At 33.8% G+C, this 18,287-nt stretch overlaps 2 protein-coding genes across 3 annotated transcripts in view; one reads left to right on the forward strand and one right to left on the reverse strand.

Annotated features, from left to right (window-relative positions):
- The window catches only part of Shab (Shaker cognate b), a 43,981-nt gene extending 28,819 nt beyond the window's left edge, over positions 1-15,162 (forward strand). Inside the window, 6 exon segments of the mRNA XM_029321488.2 lie at positions 306-389; positions 4,532-4,894; positions 6,065-6,298; positions 10,468-10,684; positions 11,240-11,641; positions 11,979-15,162. Of these exon segments, the coding sequence (XP_029177321.1) occupies positions 306-389; positions 4,532-4,894; positions 6,065-6,298; positions 10,468-10,684; positions 11,240-11,641; positions 11,979-12,226 (1,548 nt within the window). The 3' untranslated portion in view covers positions 12,227-15,162.
- A 416-nt stretch (positions 15,163-15,578) lies between these two features.
- On the reverse strand, positions 15,579-18,270 carry Uvop (ultraviolet-sensitive opsin). 2 transcript variants are annotated; one of them, XM_029321496.2, is made up of 5 exons: positions 17,803-18,270; positions 17,475-17,690; positions 16,765-17,146; positions 16,119-16,303; positions 15,579-16,034 (listed from the first exon to the last, which is right to left on the reverse strand). In XM_029321496.2, the coding sequence occupies exons 1-5, from the start codon at positions 18,027-18,029 to the stop codon at positions 15,929-15,931; spliced, it is 1,116 nt and encodes a 371-aa protein (XP_029177329.1). In that variant the 5' UTR covers positions 18,030-18,270; the 3' UTR covers positions 15,579-15,928. The 2 variants fall into 2 exon arrangements, with proteins under 2 accessions (XP_029177329.1, XP_029177330.1); XM_029321497.2 differs by having other exon boundaries at positions 17,475-17,724; positions 17,803-17,895.
- Between the last annotated feature and the right edge of the window lie 17 nt (positions 18,271-18,287).

The raw sequence follows: 18,287 nt of genomic DNA on the forward strand, positions 1-18,287 counted from the left end.
TATTCTCAATTTCGCGTAAACACGCGAAAACCCTGTCTGTCTCTTTCTCTCTCTCTCTGGCTCCACGTGATTATTGCCTCATATTTTTGCGCTCACATTAAGTCTGACGTTTCTTCTCGCTTGCGAAGCGGTCGAACCGTTTTTTCGGCAATATTATCACAATCGGGGGAACATAGTGAGAGAAAGAGAGGAAGAAGGATACATTAGAGAGTAAGAAAAAAAACGCTTCGATCGCTTCCGAACCGAGGGTCGTGTGTATTCTCACGAGAAGTAAAACAAGAAATTGTGTGTGTGACCTTTTATAGGATGAAGAGAAAAAAGACAGCAGAAAAATCGAGAAAATTGATGAATTACCTAGCGAATTCGAGTGTTGCTTTTGTACTACGAAGGTATTTACGATCACTAATGTTTTTTCTCAGGCGGCACTACATACACCAATGGGCTGTCGAACGAGTCTATAGTATTTGAGAATATTTAATTAGCCGCGCGTGATCACGAAAAAAACTCTATTTTATATTTAAACGTGAGAGCGCGATATATATATATACATATATATATTTGTATATATATATATATATATATATATATATATATATATACATATATGTGTATATTTTTTTCTCGCTCTGCATATTTCGTACTCTTCATCCGGGCACAAACATTTCGCCCGTCCGGCTTTGCGCGGGCATGTGAATTTTTTCTTTTTTTTTGCCTTAATATTCTCTCTTTCTCTCTCTCTTTCTCTCTTTGCTTTTCCCGAGAAATCGAGGACATATCTATCATTCTGCGCAAATCCAGGTCTATACGCTCACCGATATGCACACTCTTTACATAGTCCACTGGGTGTATGCATTGCCTTCCCTGCCACCTCTCCTAAACGGAGCAAGCACTACTCTTTTTTTTCATTGATATATATTCAACACCCCTCGTTCATTCTCAAAAGCTTTAGACGCAACCGCAGCTCGTCACCTACCAAAACTTGCGTGCCTAACACACGACATTTTGTAGGTCAAGGCACACGTGGTGTTATCGCCTGTCGGGGCGGTCACGCCACGCGCCGATATGCGCGATATGCCTTCTCGACACCACCATTTCCCTTGATACCCTCCAACTAGAGAGCCAAATATACTTTAGAATCGATAAAACGCGCGCGTATATACCTCATGTACGACGTGAGGATAATTTCCTGCCTTCAAGTTTAAAGTTAACGAGCTGCCGCACGCGAGGTTTGCCACTCGAGTCCGTTCCCTTTACTCTGATTAGGAATTGCCAGGACCTTCGTCTTCGTTTTTTCCTTCAAGAAAATCGCGCGAAGATCACTGCTCGACTTACGACTCATTATCGAATCGTTGTCAGATTAATTGCTGAAAAACCGTGCAACCTGTTACTGATTTTTTATATATGTTTCTTCGACTTGATATTTTGAACGGAGAATAGATATGAAATATTTAATCGATTTTTCTTATCAGTAGGTACATTATTTATTTTTACAATTAAGTAAATAATTACGAATAATTTACGCAACAGATAATAAACATTTTATGTTTTTTTATGTTTTTAAATATCTCATAATGCTTATTTAAATATAATTATTTAAGAAAGAGGACTCTCTTCAAAAATGGTTTGCCAAAGTTTTATTTGATTCTACTTTTTCATTATAATTAACTCTTCCATTGAATAAGTTTATTTGTGAGAAGGCAGGAAATTATTCAAAGTCATTCTTTGTAGACAAGCATAAGATGTATTTATTCGAACAGAGTATCTCAATAGAGAGATTATGTGTATATAAAGATATTATACTCGCCTCTTTTCGAATTTCTAGTTTCACTAAATCACTGGTATAAAATGTACGTATAATTGTCCCGAATTTCATTCACTTCATTATCTCACGCAGCACGATTGTATACTTATCACGCGATCAAATTAATTCACAGGACGAGATTTTTACAACGCACGCTCTCTCGTCACATCATTTTTCGTAGTACGCAATTATAGAATTAAAAAATGTCATGTTATTTAAGTAAGTTTAATATAGAAGCTCCTTCTTTTTTAATATTAAATTAAATGAAGTTATGAAATTGTAATATACATATTTCATAAATATCTTTTTGCATAAATTTATCTTACAATCTTTGCATAAAATTGTTTATTATTTATTCAAAAATTCAGAAAAAATTGTTGGAAAATTTTCTAAAATTTTATCATGCATAGTACTAATCATATTGCATTACGAAGAGAGTAGTTTTTTTTTTTTTTTTTACAAATTTAATTATATAAAATTTCTTTTACAACGTATCAAATTTTGTATAATTTGTTTCAACAAATCTAATTATTTAAAGGAAAATAAAAATAAAAATATATTTTTATATTCTATATTAAATGAATATTTACAAACCATTTCAACAGCTATTCATTATGAGCAAAATTTGAAGAAATCTCGTCCCACAGCGATGACATGAAAAATCTAGCGCACATATTAATTTTTTTCAATTGACGTAATTATACTTAATATTGCTATAAAATAATATTCCATAAAACTCTCGAAAAATCGAGAAATGTTATTTCGTTGCCAATTGTGCTTATAATGATATGACTGCGTGAATATCAAATCGTACTCGAATAATAATTAATTTATGAAATATTTGTTGATTGAGCAAGCCGAGTAAAAGGCAACGCTCGATTTCCATCAAAATAAAAGATATTCGCGAAGCGCACAGTATTTTAATTTAATTTTTTTTTTTAACATTAATTCCGTAACAAAAATTCTAACATCCGTTTTGGCATTATAATCAAGATTTTTTTTAAATTAATAATATATTATTTGAGATCTTAAATTGTGCATATACAAAACATCGTAAATTTCAGTACTTTCAGTGTTTTTATGACTAAATATATAAATATGTATTTCTATAAGATGCAAACGAAATAATTTCTCTATGGAGAGATAACTTGTATCACATTAATTAAATAGTAAAATAATCTGCGATATCATTACGTATATAAAATTCCTGAAGTACAGAATTAAAAAGTATTTACATTTCTCATCTTACGATTAAATAAATATCCAAAAATATTAAATTACAATTAACGAATCGAACAGATTTATATGAAACTAATTGTTGAAGTAAAAAAATATGATCATAATATGATATAATTTTTACAATTTTTTTCTATAAAATAATTAATAATGATTCTTTTTCTATTTTTTTAGATAATGAAATATACGATACTTTTGTATTGTAATTTACCTTATTTTATCAACATTTACTTACAACAATTTTATATATTTTTAAAAAATTATGAATTTAATATCTGTTAAAGTTGAAGAAATTTTGTGAATTTTCACAAACTTAAATTTTTTTTATATAGATTAATATTTTTATTTAATTATTTAAAGCTAAACTAAATATTCTTAACAATAATATTGTACTCTCCTTCGCGTAATATCGAAAAATATGTGCGCTTCGCGCGTGTATAGTACTCTTTATGGTATATGATAGCACGTACGAGGGACGAGAAACAAGATCAAAGGTGACAAGGTAAACTTAACTTTTTTTTGATTGTCACATGTACGTCTTTTTTTTTTACACACGTATACACGCAATATACACAATACATATAACGTTTTATAGTACGCACATATGTATTGTCGTGCAATGGAACGTTGATGCATTTCTTAAATACAACTTATCTATATACGTCTCCTATATCATTCACCATTTTGAAGCATGCTTAGAGTGGCAACGAGCAGCATGTAGATGTATTAACAAAGAGACTGTAGAAAGATCGCGCATCTGTTTCCTGTATTCGATATTTTAGCAACACAGAAAAGTGCTTCAGAAACGAAATCGCGATTAAATGATTTTTTTTTCTTCTCTTAAGTAGATGTAGATTAAGCAGATGTATGCGACATATCAATATCGCACATATCCGGACGTATAATTCAGGCGAGTATAGTAGATAGTTGTCTCAGGCGTCAGTCACTAGAAACTATTTTACTTATGTAGAGAAAGCACGTTCTTCTGTAGCTTCTTTATTTCTTATTGTCAAACTATCGCTTCGCGAACGTTGCTGATGAGACGAGCGCATTTTCCAGTGAATCGACTCTTAGTTCTTGATACTTCCGGATCAATGATCCCTTGCTTCCTATCATGTATGCATGTCTCGTTATAATTCTATCTATATATAACTTGGAGACGGAGAAGGAAAATTTAATTGATTTCCCATAAACGTTAATTAATCCAATGATATATAAGTATAACAAAAGTTCTAGAGACACGGGACGACTAAATGTCTTTTTAGACATCTTTTAGATATTTCTATTTTCCGATAACAATGAAATCTCTCGGGACTCTCACGAGGTCGTGAATTTAAGGAGAAAGCTCTAATTCGAGAACAGAGTCGAGGAAGCTGCGCCAACCTTTGCATCAACGTATCCTAGAACTTAGACTAATTTAAGCGCGCCGCTTTTAGCACCCCTTTAGCCCCCTGATCGTATAATCGAGACTTTTCATCCGCCTCGTGTTTTTAGGAGTACAAAGACTTCATGGACGCGGAGAACCTAATGCCCCTCGCTACCAGCGACTTTCGTAATCCAGTGTGTCAGGAAATGAGGTCCCTCAGGTTCAGTATCGCTAGCGGAGGCGGCGGCGGCAGTGGTGGCGGCGGCGGAAGCGGAAGTGCCGGCGGCGGCACCGAAAGCGGCGGCGGGGAACAATTAGGTTCGTCGCTCGCGGAATCGAAGATCTCGCCGGTCCAGCCGCCGGAGATGATGTTGAGCTTCGTGAGGATGTACAACGAGCAGGGAAGCTACGCGAAGACGTACAACGAGCAGGGGAGCGTTGACAGTTCCGACACTTACGCGAGCTGTCAGACGCATCCGTCACATTCGCAGGTACGCGAGTCGCGCGGGTAAAATATATGCGAGATCAAACTTTTTCGACACGGGACAATGCAACACGAAACCGTAGATCCGTATAGAAACATGACATGCATAATACGTGCGTCGTATATGTAAACCAGAGCTTCCAAACAGCGTTCTTTGTTATACGAGATATTGTGCTTGTGAGTATCTTTTTTCTACACAGCGACACGAAAACTATTCTTTCAAAGTTACACTTTAAACAGTTACATCGCGCGTATCTCTCTATGATCTTTTTCTGATTCTATCTTATCATTTTTTCTTTATCATTTGAATCTGCCATATAAGTATCTTATAATATTTCTATGTATGCTACGATGAGACGTGATGAGGAAGCACTGATGTAAGCTATCCCACCTTTAACGCATCACATGTTAATGAATTATTCGGCGAATTCAAAATTGATTTACTCTTTATAAATATTTATAGATTTATATTTACATGTGTACAGGACAAATGACGTTTGAAGTATTGAAAATTAAAGCCAACTTTTTTACTTCTAAACTATATTAAATGCACCTAATTTTTTTATCGTTATTGCATTCGAAAGAATATCACCATTGTCAATTTCCCGTATAATAATTTCTTATTTAATTAATTTAAAGTACGACCCATTGATTTTCAAAATATCTTTGACAGAAGTGATAATATTGTATGTATAATATTTTACACGTGAAAATATATTATTATATTTTGACGTATAAATCAATAAATAACAATAATAAATATTCAGGTCAACATAATTGAATAAATTAAATGGACTTTCAATTTTAATTTCAAATAGAATTGTAGGTAATTCTCGTGAAACTTTATTGTGTGTACGCAATGATGTATTTAACGATAAAAATTAAAAATGTGCTCCTTTTAATATAATGGTTGTTTATTCAATCATCGTTGTTATACGCAAAAAATATTCCCTAAATTCGTCAAGAAATCATTAACATTTGAAAACGATGATATAATCCTCCCCCTGCTCGCTCGCTCACTCGCTCGCTTCAGTAATTTAGTATGTAGTCTGCAATTACTAGACTAATATAGATTCTAGTCGCCTGTGCACGCGAGGACATTTGTCACTTTCACGACGAAGTTACGCTCTATAGAGTCTGAAATCTCGGTCGCGGGACAATCCCTTCGCTTCCGCAGGGCGATCTGACCGAAGAAGCGGACAGCAATCTTTACGTGAATCCTCTGGAGGTAACGGAAAAGTGCGGAACTGGTCGTGTGAAAAAATCTATTTCCGGCGAGGTCGGCCGGAACATCATCACCGACGTGTCGCCCAGTGTCGAATCCCTGAAGGAATTACGGTCTTCTAACGAGGCCAGCAAGGTCAACCTGAACGACATAATACCCAAGCACAGGAAAATAAGGATCCAACAGGTGAGCTGCCCCTTTAAGCTTACTTATTTTATCATGTGCTGTCCGAGAGTCTCGAATCTCTATTTACTTTGTGCCGTGTGCGATTATCGATGTTCGTCAGCGAACAAAAATTAAATAAACACAGCGGAGTGCGAACAAATAAACCGGTAAAGAGATTAGGGAAATACGAGTGTGTAATCCCGAACTGGCATTTATCAGTCACTTTCAATCTTTTCGATTTTCGATGATTCAACAGCAGAATAAATGCGACACTGTAATCTCTTTCAATGATAAAGTAAATACATTTTATTTTTTTTTATTGTAATATTGGATTTTTCATAATCGCGTTATTTTAATTTTATAACATCGAGAATATCAAGATATTTTCATTGCAAGAGATATTGCGCTGTTACATTTATTCCACATTTTCATAATCATTTCAATCAACACTATTATACTTAACATTGAATACTTTCGATTAACAGTATAATGCAGAAATTTTTAGTTAAAGGAAAATAATTAATATAAAAAAGAATTAATACAAAGAGAAATTTTTATAGAATTAAGTGCACTATTATCATATTAGCAAATGGATCTGTATGTGCTTTCTCTTACAATAGTTACTTATTATAACTAGATGGAAGCAAATGTTTTCTCGTTTTCTCTCTCTTACATATAATTTTAATGTAGTGCATAAAAATAAATAAATTTTTTATTATCAGAATTATTTTAGAAGCAACGTTCTCTAGTTATAAATAACGAAGTGTGAGAAATATTTTATGATTCTCAAACTACAATATTCATATCGCTGCGATGTCAAAAACTTGCTTTATATATAAAATATACTACACTTTTTATTTGAAATTTCTCGTTCTATGTATATTACACAGTTTACAATTTGTAAATAATGTATTTTTTTACAATGTAACATAATCTCGATCTTAGGAAAATCTTTTAATATATTTAATAAGAAATAGAGAAAGGGAGAGAATTGAAAAATATTAAATTTTTTTTTATGATTGTATTAATTCTTTTTTTTAAATTTTAAAATTTCTGCAAGCTCGCGATAGGATCCGTGCCTTCTCTTTAAAAATAGAGCAAGTCAAAGAAGCACGCTCTTCTGATTAATGCGTACCATGTGACTTCAGAATATTGAATTGTCTACCACATACGAATGTTGGAAGATTTACTAACGAAACTTACGCGATAAATCATTCGTGATAGCTTTACGAGTGAAACTTGAATGCGTAATGTGTAATTGTTATGTGCACATTAAGCAGAGAGACGTAATCTCGTAGTGACACTTTGTGTCACACCTTTAAAGAGACGGTGCTAGTCACACAGATTACACCCCATATCACGCACGACCGCACGCACTCATGCGCCGCACCTCGCTGCTTTTTTCAGCCGCAAAAACCACCGAGACTACAAGCGGAGCGCAGTTGAGCGATTGCCACAGGCTATCGTACTTTTCTGAACGCTCCGATGCTCGTCAGAGGGGAAACGCGCGATATCGCACGTTGGCGCTCGGAAACGGAAGTAAGCTCGTTCGCAGCATGACAGCGTGTTCGCGCGCTTGGCTGGCGACAGATAGCGGGTATCGTTCACCTTGCGTCACGGAACTACCGTTTCAGGGCCAATGGCATGTGCACTGTGCCCGATAAAAAGCGTAGAGAAATGAGACATCTTTGTCGAAACCTGTCAGTCGATTTTTGTTCGCACAACGAGAACTGATGATGAACTTAATTAGGTCGGCTTCGGAGTTTTGAATCATATCTTCGAGGTCCGAGAGAATGCAATGAAATTTTCTTTTCTTCCTTGAATTTTTTATCTTTGGAATTTATTATCGAAATGTTAAACTAAGAATCGAAGATGTTTTCGAAGAATATTTTTTTTTACAAAAAATTGGCATCAAATTCGAAAAATTTTGTTTTATTATTTTATACTGCGCTTTTTACCGGGTAAATTGTATGTATGGATCGAGAATTCAGTCTCATAATTTCTTTATAAGAAATAAAGAGAATGAAATTAACAAGGAATTCTCGACTTACGCTACAGAATTTGCGTGATTTCAACGATTTGTTATGACAATTATTTTTTTATCAAGCTGCATATTTAAATGTAAAATTTTAATTTAACACAGTGACACATTTAAACATTTTTATAATCTTAATCGTTAATAATACTTATATTTTGGACGCATATTTTTATAGATCGCGATAATCTTTATTATTAATGCAATGATATATACATATACAGAATAATGCTTGTTTAAAGTTTCTAAACAATCATATATTTAATTTTGAAGGAATAATACGGTCTTTTAATCTTATGTCTTAATCTTATTAATTTCCGCAGTCTAAATTATAAAACAAAATTGACACGAATTTGAAGTGAAAGTTAGTCAGGGTAAGTCATCTCCTACGCGAATTTCTATTTACAAATCTTATTCAGATTGATTGGATACGCATTATAAGGGATGCATTTTATCGTCGACTCACTAATTAACGTGATCATATTACTATTTCATTTGCATGACTTGCAGTCACAAACGCCAGTTATATCTAAAAGTCCTCTTTTCTTATTTATATTACAAGATCATGATATAAAGAGAAAGCAAAATCTGAGTTGGTTAATTCTCAAGCAGTCGCGACGCAATTTATATATCATTAAATCACATTCATTAACAATACACATGCATGTATATTCATTCGGTAAAACTTTTCACATCAATGTACCCTCTATTATCCTCTTTATTCCATATAGCACATTTATATATATTTTTCCTAGGCACCTCATTTTCTCCAGAATAGCATGACTAAATTGATATATTGTTATTATATTATACGCGAATAGCCTCCCAAAAAATATCGGGATCAGGAAAAGAAAAAAAGAAAGCACGAAAAAGAGGAAAGAAAACAAGAAGAAGTTACCTCTTTTAATAAAATGATTTTAACATAGAATTATATAATAAATAGAATTTTTGTTACATATCTATTTCATCTTGAATCCATTAATTACGTATCTTTTTTTGGCTAAAAAGATTGATTAAAAAGTTGTAATTTTTTATCGTAAAGCATTTATAAGAATTACGACATTTCTATACATTTTAATGCACGACTTTTACAGCACTAGTTGTATGCATTATATCCCATAAGTACTTAACTGTTCGTGTGCTATGTCGCATCTACCTTGAACTTGAAAATAAACTCTAGACGATGTAAACAAAACTTACGCGTATAAATATGATCAAGGTTAACTTGGTGGCTATAGTAATACATAGTTTTTGTATATATATCATATAACATTCAATGAATGAATGCTATTGCGATATGAGAAGTATACGAATATTTCACAATACACGCTGTTTCTGTATATAAATATTAAAAATTCCTTTTATATAAATATTCGCGGGCGAATAACTGAAAATTAATTAGTTATTTAAAGCCTTTCTTGTCACTATAATGTCGCGTATTCGTAATCGTATAATTAAATTGCAATGAAATATAAATGTGGCAAACTTTTTGTGAGAAACTCTGCATATATAATAATTTCTGTATAATCGCGTGACAAAATTTCATTTGCTCCGTGTGAATAAGTAATTGTTATACATTAGATGTAATATATTAGATCACGCTACTGTAATTATAAATTAAATTATAAAAAACTATATATGAACATAACATATCTTTTTCAAAGCTAGAATGTACATATATAGATTAGCATCTTGCAGACATTCATATAATTTTTATAATTTGCATTAATAATACAATATAATATTTTGTCATTTTTTATACGGTTTAAATGAGCTATAGATATATCTGTCAATTTTTTCTATTGATCGATATCTAATAATTCCAACTTAACTTCAAGCTTTCTGCCCTTTCAATGTCTTCAAAAATGCATTGCACATCAATGTGCGTATCCTTTCACCACCTTAAATGTCTATGAATTTATTATTTATATGACGATCATTTTGGATCATATATATCGCAAATTTATTGCTTGTAATCGTGCAATATTTTAACCCTTTATCTGTATAACGCAAGAATTTTCCGTTTTACGGCTGAAGCTATGCGGCAGGGAGAATACGAGTGAGAGCATAACGCCTCGTTTCCGCTATTCGTACATTGTTACAAGCCGCAATAGTGTAAAGTCCAAGTGTAATCGTCAAACGTACTTGATTGCAGAGCGTAAAGCCACGGGCGCAATTCGTCAGCGATCAGGAAGGCGTGGTAGCGCGTGGTATTCTGAAGGAGGATGCCGCCACGGAGGACAATAACAATCATTACGGAGGACTGCGCGGTGGCAAACCCTCTACGTTCGTGCCGACAAATCTGGCGTCAGCCACCCGCATCATCAATTATCACTTGTTTGGATCCCTCGGCGGGTCGAAGCACAACATGGGTAAATATTTGATCTTCACTTAATTAGACGTCTCTCTTTGATGGCTAGTTATAGTTTTCTTCTTTCCTGCAAAGAAACTCGTGTCGAGAAATTGAAAGGAACTGAAGTCGATTAAATTACAAATTCTAGTCATCAATCAAATTTATACTTGATTAGTAAAGATCTTTTTTTTTAATATCTAACATACATATAATAATTTTTTTATTTATATATAAAAATATTTTATTTTAATTTTATTGCCATTCTAATTTAGAGTGCTTATTTAAAGTAGATAAAAAGCTTATTTATAGAAAGCAATATCATTTTTAATAATGCTGAATAAAACTATATAAAAAATATGATATTCGCGAAGTTCGCATATATGAATGAATGAAAATGCAGTAGACTTATGATCTTCAGAGTCAAATAATAATGAATAGAATGAAAGAAACTGAGACGATTCGAGTACTTTGCAATCATTCTGAGTTGCTGGTTTGTCAGCCTCTAATTTTCTTTATCCGATTATTATTATCACGTCGCAAAATCAAAATACTGACATAATGAGATCCGTTTCAGGAGCGAGCGCCGAGAGCAAGCTCTCGCTGTCGGCGGATTCCATAGATAGCGTTGGCACACTGTTCATGGATCGTCACCGGGTGTCGAAATCGATCCTAAAAAAATCCGACAGCGGCAATAATTACTACAGCAATACCGGCGACTCGGATACCGAGAAGCTGATCACGGACAGCGTGTCCACGGCGAGCATGTGCGACAACGAGACGGATACGTGCGATTCCTTGGCTAACACACGCTCGTCGAAAAAACGTCCAGCATCGCCGTTACTCTCGCGACAGGTCCTCGAATCGATATTCCGTACGAATAACAACGCCGAGAGGAGGGAGTACACGAGTGGCGAGGGTGAGGGGAAAACTGCAGTCGCGAGGACGCCGAAGATTCTATTCGGTGACGTCGTGGAAGGTTCGTATAGACGAGAGTTCTCTAATTTTTTAAGAGGTGGATATATGTGAAAATGGCCAAAGTATTCAAATTCCTATCATTTTTTTAAACAAAAAGTAAATAATTTCTTGAAAATTTGGGTTATATAAAAAACACATATATGTAGCTAATTTCACCTTATGATTTTACCGCAATTCTTAAAGATTTTTATAAAGATTTAATAAGTATACGAAGAAAAAGGGATGAAAGTAGAATAGGTCGGAAGACTAGGATGTTACAATTTTTTGTACGATTGTTACAATTCGAATGATGAGCTCTCCTCAATCAGTCGTTCCTTCATATGTACCATATATTGCAGAGGAGAAACACGTTCGCAGCGAGGCGGTAGCGGAAAAACCGAATAAAGAATCGGACGAGCAGCCGCGGAAAGTGAAGACACGCGTGCAAGAAGATTCGAAGGAGAGTTCAGCCACCACACTGATATTACGTCCCCATAAAACGAGGAAGACGACGGAGGAAAAGAGAAGAGCCAACAAGTCGAGTGGACACGGAACTTACAAGAGCTCCGATGCGAATTGTCTTCCTCAGGAATACCGTTTCTCGTAGCTGCTTCTCCCGCTTCTCACGCTATTAGAGACTCTGCACATAGTCTCATCGTCGTCGTCATCATCATCATCATCCGACGATCGCAGTCAGTGTACTTGCTCCCGAGGCCGAGTAATCATTTTTATTTGACAGGTATGTTATTCTTAACATCGATTGCACCCTGGTCATTTTTATCAATTAACTATGTAATACGACAATAGCCTTGCTAAAATTAACGCTCGGCGTTTTGATCCTGGATCCTTCATTATGAAGAAAAATAGTTAATTAATCATGATAAAGATGCAATCGAGTCTGAAATTTTGCGAAAAGCAAAACGTAAAGAATCGCGAAATAATTTACACTCAAGGATTGTTAATGTGTTTTACATGATAAAGAGTGACCCTGACGAATTTAAATTTTTAACTTGCGAGATAAATGGATCCTAATTCTGATCTACGTATTTTTTTTTATTCTAACGTAGTTTCGGATTGAGGAAAGGATAGTTGGATCGTTTTCATATCGAATAAGGTCATCTCTTTGAAGCGATCTAATTGACGCTTCAAAGCGAATTTAATCGGCTTACTTGAATTCACATTAAATTCTATAAAGGAAAAAGAATTTAGAGCGCGCGACTGGACTGCATCATTATTTTTTCAACATCGTAATGAAAAATTCTTATACGTTTAGGTGCGCACGATTAATTTGCGATTTTTAACATCAATGTGTATCTCGTAAGCCTAAATCAAAATCATCATCTAAATCTTATAAAGCATATTCATGCGATCATTTTAGAATAGTAAGTGTTTCGTATCCAAAGATGCAGTAGCGATTGTGCGACTTATCAGACGAGCGGAAACGGAAATACAGAGCAATCTAGTAGATTTCGCATCGTAGTCTTACCTGAACGAACAAGCGAGTTGTTGTTCGTCTTAACGTAGCTGGCTGTCGAGATGGTGATTCGAAAGATTTCGAAATCTCATCTCGTGTTATTATATATGCGAGTGTAATTGTCACTCTCACGCCGAAAAAATTCTCGCACTTGTGATCGATCGTTTTACCCGATCGAGATGCATCCCGCGCAAAGGTTCTTTCGCAACAATCGCGAACGATGAATGCAATTTACACTCTAGTCTAATTTTAGATGTTTATCGGTGGATACATATCTGCAACAAGACACTTGTAGTATTAATTGTTATTAGTAGTCGTAGGAGTGTAAGAGAAGGGTGATATATATGATACAAGCGTATATTATTATTGCCCGCGCGGCTCGTTGTTATTGCGCCAATGTTCTGTATAAAAAAAATCGCGCGCCTCGAGTATTTTCTACTTACATTCGTAAAAATCGCTTCCGCTCATATTCCGGATGATGATTGGTTTCAAAGTCATTGCCTCCGCCTCTTCTTGTAGTTTTTAAAAAGCGATTGTAAAGCGAACGAATAGATTGAGAAGAGTGCGAAGAGCAGATGAATGGGGAAAAAATATTGAGGGAAATAATTTTTCCAAAGCTCTTCAAGCAATCATAAATTGTGTGGTACATAACGACGTTCCATTCCTCGATACGCTTATATCCGTCATGTTTATATAATATTTGCGATAGGTTTTTTTATGGATTTTTTGAAGGGTAATGGATTACGTTATTTTTCTAAGCCCTCGTGTAATGTAATATAAAAAGATTTCTGATTATTATAATAATCATATTTTTTTAGAGACGAATTAAAAAGAGGAGACAAAATTGGGATAAATATATATGTACATACTTTTTCGTTTTTTTATTTTTACGATAATTTTGTCGAATTGTTTTAGTATGACTTATTTGCCAAACGTAATAGCGTACAATATCTCCATGTTTCCCGTACAAATATTTTTAAAACGAATAGAATACGGAATGGAACACAATGTAGGCTATATACGTAATCTTAATAATGTTCAATTTAGAGCTTTCAATTTCCATAAGGCTAGCTTTTAATAAGCTACAGTGATATACGGAATGAATTACACACGTCTAACTTTTTAATATCTCGTATATATTATAAAACAAATATATATAAACTATATCAAATTTCAAAACCTGTATTAAGAGAATTCGTGTAATATATTTCTCGAGAAAAAGAAAAAACTTGTTCTCGAAAAAATCGGAGATGTTTGATCACTATTGAAGAGGAAGGATATAAGAAAAACCGAAACCTTTAAAAAGAGTATGATAAATGAATCAGTCTCTTGAAGCGAACGATTGTGCCAAGCAAGTGATTTCGCTCTTACCCTTCCACGAGCATTCCGTACATCGTTTGCGTACCTGTTATTCAGAGTCGGATACCTTATGCCGCTTATAGAGTTTTTAAATAAATGAAATCGATGTCTTCTGCCAGCTAACGTAGTCGAATTTAAGAAGTTCCTAGAGACTGTGTAAAAGTGAGCTAGAAAAAAAAGAGGATGGTTTATTATTTATCATTGTAATTTTACATTAGCGGCAGAAAACAGCACCGTTTAGAGCAGTGAAAATAGTACAAAGGATGACATCTCGTAGAACGTGTGCGTTACGAGAAAATACGACTGGACGATGCTCTTTTATGTAATCGCTACGAAAAATACGCACGAAAATGTTGTTGTCTTCGTGTTTAAATTAAGTTTATGACACTGGCGAGTTGTCGACTTGCTTACTCGAGGAATTTAAACTGACTGTTTATTTATGACAAACAGATGATTGTGATTCTGGCCAGTTTGAAGAACCCCACCGAGTTTCTTCGGATTTATACAGATTATTTATTTTTTACTTCGTTTTCTCTCTCTTCCATTTTTCACGCTGTCTGTAACGCAGCTGCAATGAATTCACAATAATATAATATCGTCGATATATTTTAAGCGCAAGCCATTCGATCAATCGCGTAAATTTTTATTTTTTCGGTCTTGCAAGGCCTATTAATTTTAAAGCTAATAAAAAGTATAAAATAATGAATAAAGTTGTGACTTGCTAGTTTTTGTTCCTTACACAGTTATGTTTCTTCATCATATTTCCCTTCAATGATCCACTTATAATGACTGTAATGAATAATGGATATTCGAGAGGTCATCCGCATACTTGTTCTACGAAACTTTTGCAATTATCTTTTTATATCAGTTATATGATGAAATTAACATAGAATCGAGTGGTTGTTAGAAATAAATATCCTTCATTTATCCTTCGTTTCAATATTATAAAAATAAACAGATAGGTTCGAATAGAAAATTTAAAAATGCTTAAAATTTGATGCACAATAAAATGAAGATTGTTTAAACAAGTCTAATTAAAGGTAGATTTATCTGTGTTCAAGCGATATTAAGCATTTGTTCAACCGAATGGTGTAGGCAGGATGAAATGTATTGTATTCGTAAGACATATGCCAGGAGTACAATTTATTGCACATTGTTTCGCTACATATATAACCAATATTGTTTTTGATTATAGCGATAAGTATCACACTGTTTTAACAATAAATCATCTGTACATAAGATGAACTAGTTGCAAGAGCTACTAGTTGGAAATATTGCGCTTATCAAATTTGCATCATCCGAAAACTTGAAATTATTTTTTTTAATAATACTAAAATTATTTTTTTTTATTTTTCATCAACATAATTTAATCAACATAATGATGCTGCTTTCATAAAAGATATAAATTTCGCGATGATTATAACTCTGACCACTAATTTTTTCTAATAATATTAAAAGTTATTCAGTTGCTGAGATTTAGGAGGACGAAGACGCGTTTACCATTTCAGTTGTGGTGCTCTGCGTGTCTGCAACTGGCTTCTCTTGCAGTTCCAACCAAGGTAATCGTTTTTGCAGTTCTAGTCTAATTAGTAGAATAACATAATGTTTAAAAGAAACATATTAAAGCTCCTGATCTGTTGTTAGTAGTTATATTAAATTTACTTACCTATATCTTGGATGACTTATAGCATACACATATGGATCCAAGCAAGCCACGAATTTACATGTGCACGCCGGTATCATCGTAACACCTGGAGTTAATAATGCTTTATTTCCGAAAGCACCGATCATCGCCAGAGTACCATATGGAGTCCATGAAAGGACGAAAAGGAAGCAGATCGTAATCGCAGCCTAGAAAAAAAACGCAATATGCATAAGTTTTTTTTTAAATGTGTGTTTTAGTAAATGTGTTTTGATAAATACATGAAACTGTTCGCACGATTAAAATACGTAATGTGAGAGCGTGATAATCCAATATAACAAGTTAGAATCTTAATCGCCAGAATTTTTTTTATAAAATGCATCGGCAACTTTTTGAGTAAAGAAAAAATTCTAATTATATCAAAACTTTTAAAATTCCGTTAATTTTACAGAGATAATTCTCTAAAATTGTTTTTGAAATTTAATATAAGATAAATTTGTGTGCATATTTTAACTCATTGTAAATAAAGTTTGCTAGGGTCTGTACAGACAAAATTTTCAGGTAAAATGACTTAGCATTAAAGTTTAAAAAGTTAAAAAAGTAAATGTTTTAATTTCACATTTTTTCTGATTTTTATAAAAAAATTATTTCTCTAAAAATTATATGATACCTTGGCTATACGTATTTCCGCGCTTTGAGCATTCGTATTTGCATTGCTTCTCAAACTTTCAACATTCATCTTCTTCGCTTGCTCACGAAGAGCTTTCTCATGATTGACAACGTGGCTGACAATTTGACTATAATAATATATAATGAAAGACATTGGTATACAATAGGAAAAAGTGAATATTGTGGCCACAAAGTATCGTATCTCTGGTGTGTCTGTCAAATAATCGAAGGTGCAACTCGTCAGAAAGCCTTCAGGCACAAAACGACCCCAGACGTGCATCAATGGCATCAATGCCCAAGGAATCGTGTATGTCCAGATGAGTACGATAAGCAGCATCACTTGACCGCGTGACAACTTTCCATCGAGTGGTCGAGCTATGGTGCTAAAATTTTATTTATATTTAAATCTAATTTTCAAATATATGTATATATTAATGTTCAGTATATACATGTCATGTGTAATATAAATATTATATTTTGCATATGCGTATTGAATTTACTAATTAAGTCATACTGATACATTATTTATAATTTAAATTATATTTGTTTATATTTATTTATATTTAAAAATAATTTAAATATGAATCACATATATATGTTAATTAGTATAAATTCAATACACATGTGCAAAATATGATTTATTTATATTATATATATTAAAAATTAATATATTATTAAATTTTATTTATTTTAAAAGACTTTATGCGATACCTGTATCTATCATATGCAATAGCAGCATTCGTCATACCGGCTCCAATTCCACTGAGCGCTCCCATGCAAGCAAAGATCTGACATCCCAAATGACCCGTAGCAAATCCGGTGTTGAAAGAATTATATATAAATATCGGTGCTTTGAGCATCATGATGAAATCGCAAAACGCCAGGTTCACCACGAATAAATTCGAAGGAGTTCTCAGCGATTTGGCTCTATATATGTAAAAGAGATGTCGATATGATTCTCCTTTAAGAATATATTTTTAACAATAGATTTCTTACTAAATATTTAATTATAATATATGCGTGTATGTGCAAAACTTACGAACAGAATATCCATATAACAAGTCCATTTCCGAGTAGTGCCACAAAAGTGAAGAGTATATATAAAATAGCCAACAGATAGTGAAGGGAGGGGTTGGGCTCAGGATAGACTAGCCAATGTTCCGGTATGTGGACCAATTCTTCGGCAGGGACGTTCCATCCTAGCAATCGTGGTGGTCCTGCTGGCAAAATTCTTGCCTCCCAATGAACGCTTCCGTTGGTATGCATGTCACGGTTTGCCAGCCCCTCACCTTACTTTACTTCATCATATCCTGGACTTTTTATACGCTTTGCGGTGATTCAAATCCGCGAAACCTTAATCCACCTAGCTTAAATGGCTTCGAATAGAAGATTAGTTCAAGATCATCCCCAACTTGCTGATATCAGCAAGCTTTTATATTACGTTAGTTAACTATTGAACTGTCTATATTACGTTAGTTATATTAACTATTGAACTGTCTATAGTAGGATTTTCTTATTATGGCT

This window comes from Nylanderia fulva, unplaced genomic scaffold (genome assembly GCF_048542155.1).
Source record: "Nylanderia fulva isolate GAGA-0341 unplaced genomic scaffold, ASM4854215v1 Scaffold2, whole genome shotgun sequence".
Lineage (NCBI taxonomy): Eukaryota > Metazoa > Arthropoda > Insecta > Hymenoptera > Formicidae > Nylanderia > Nylanderia fulva.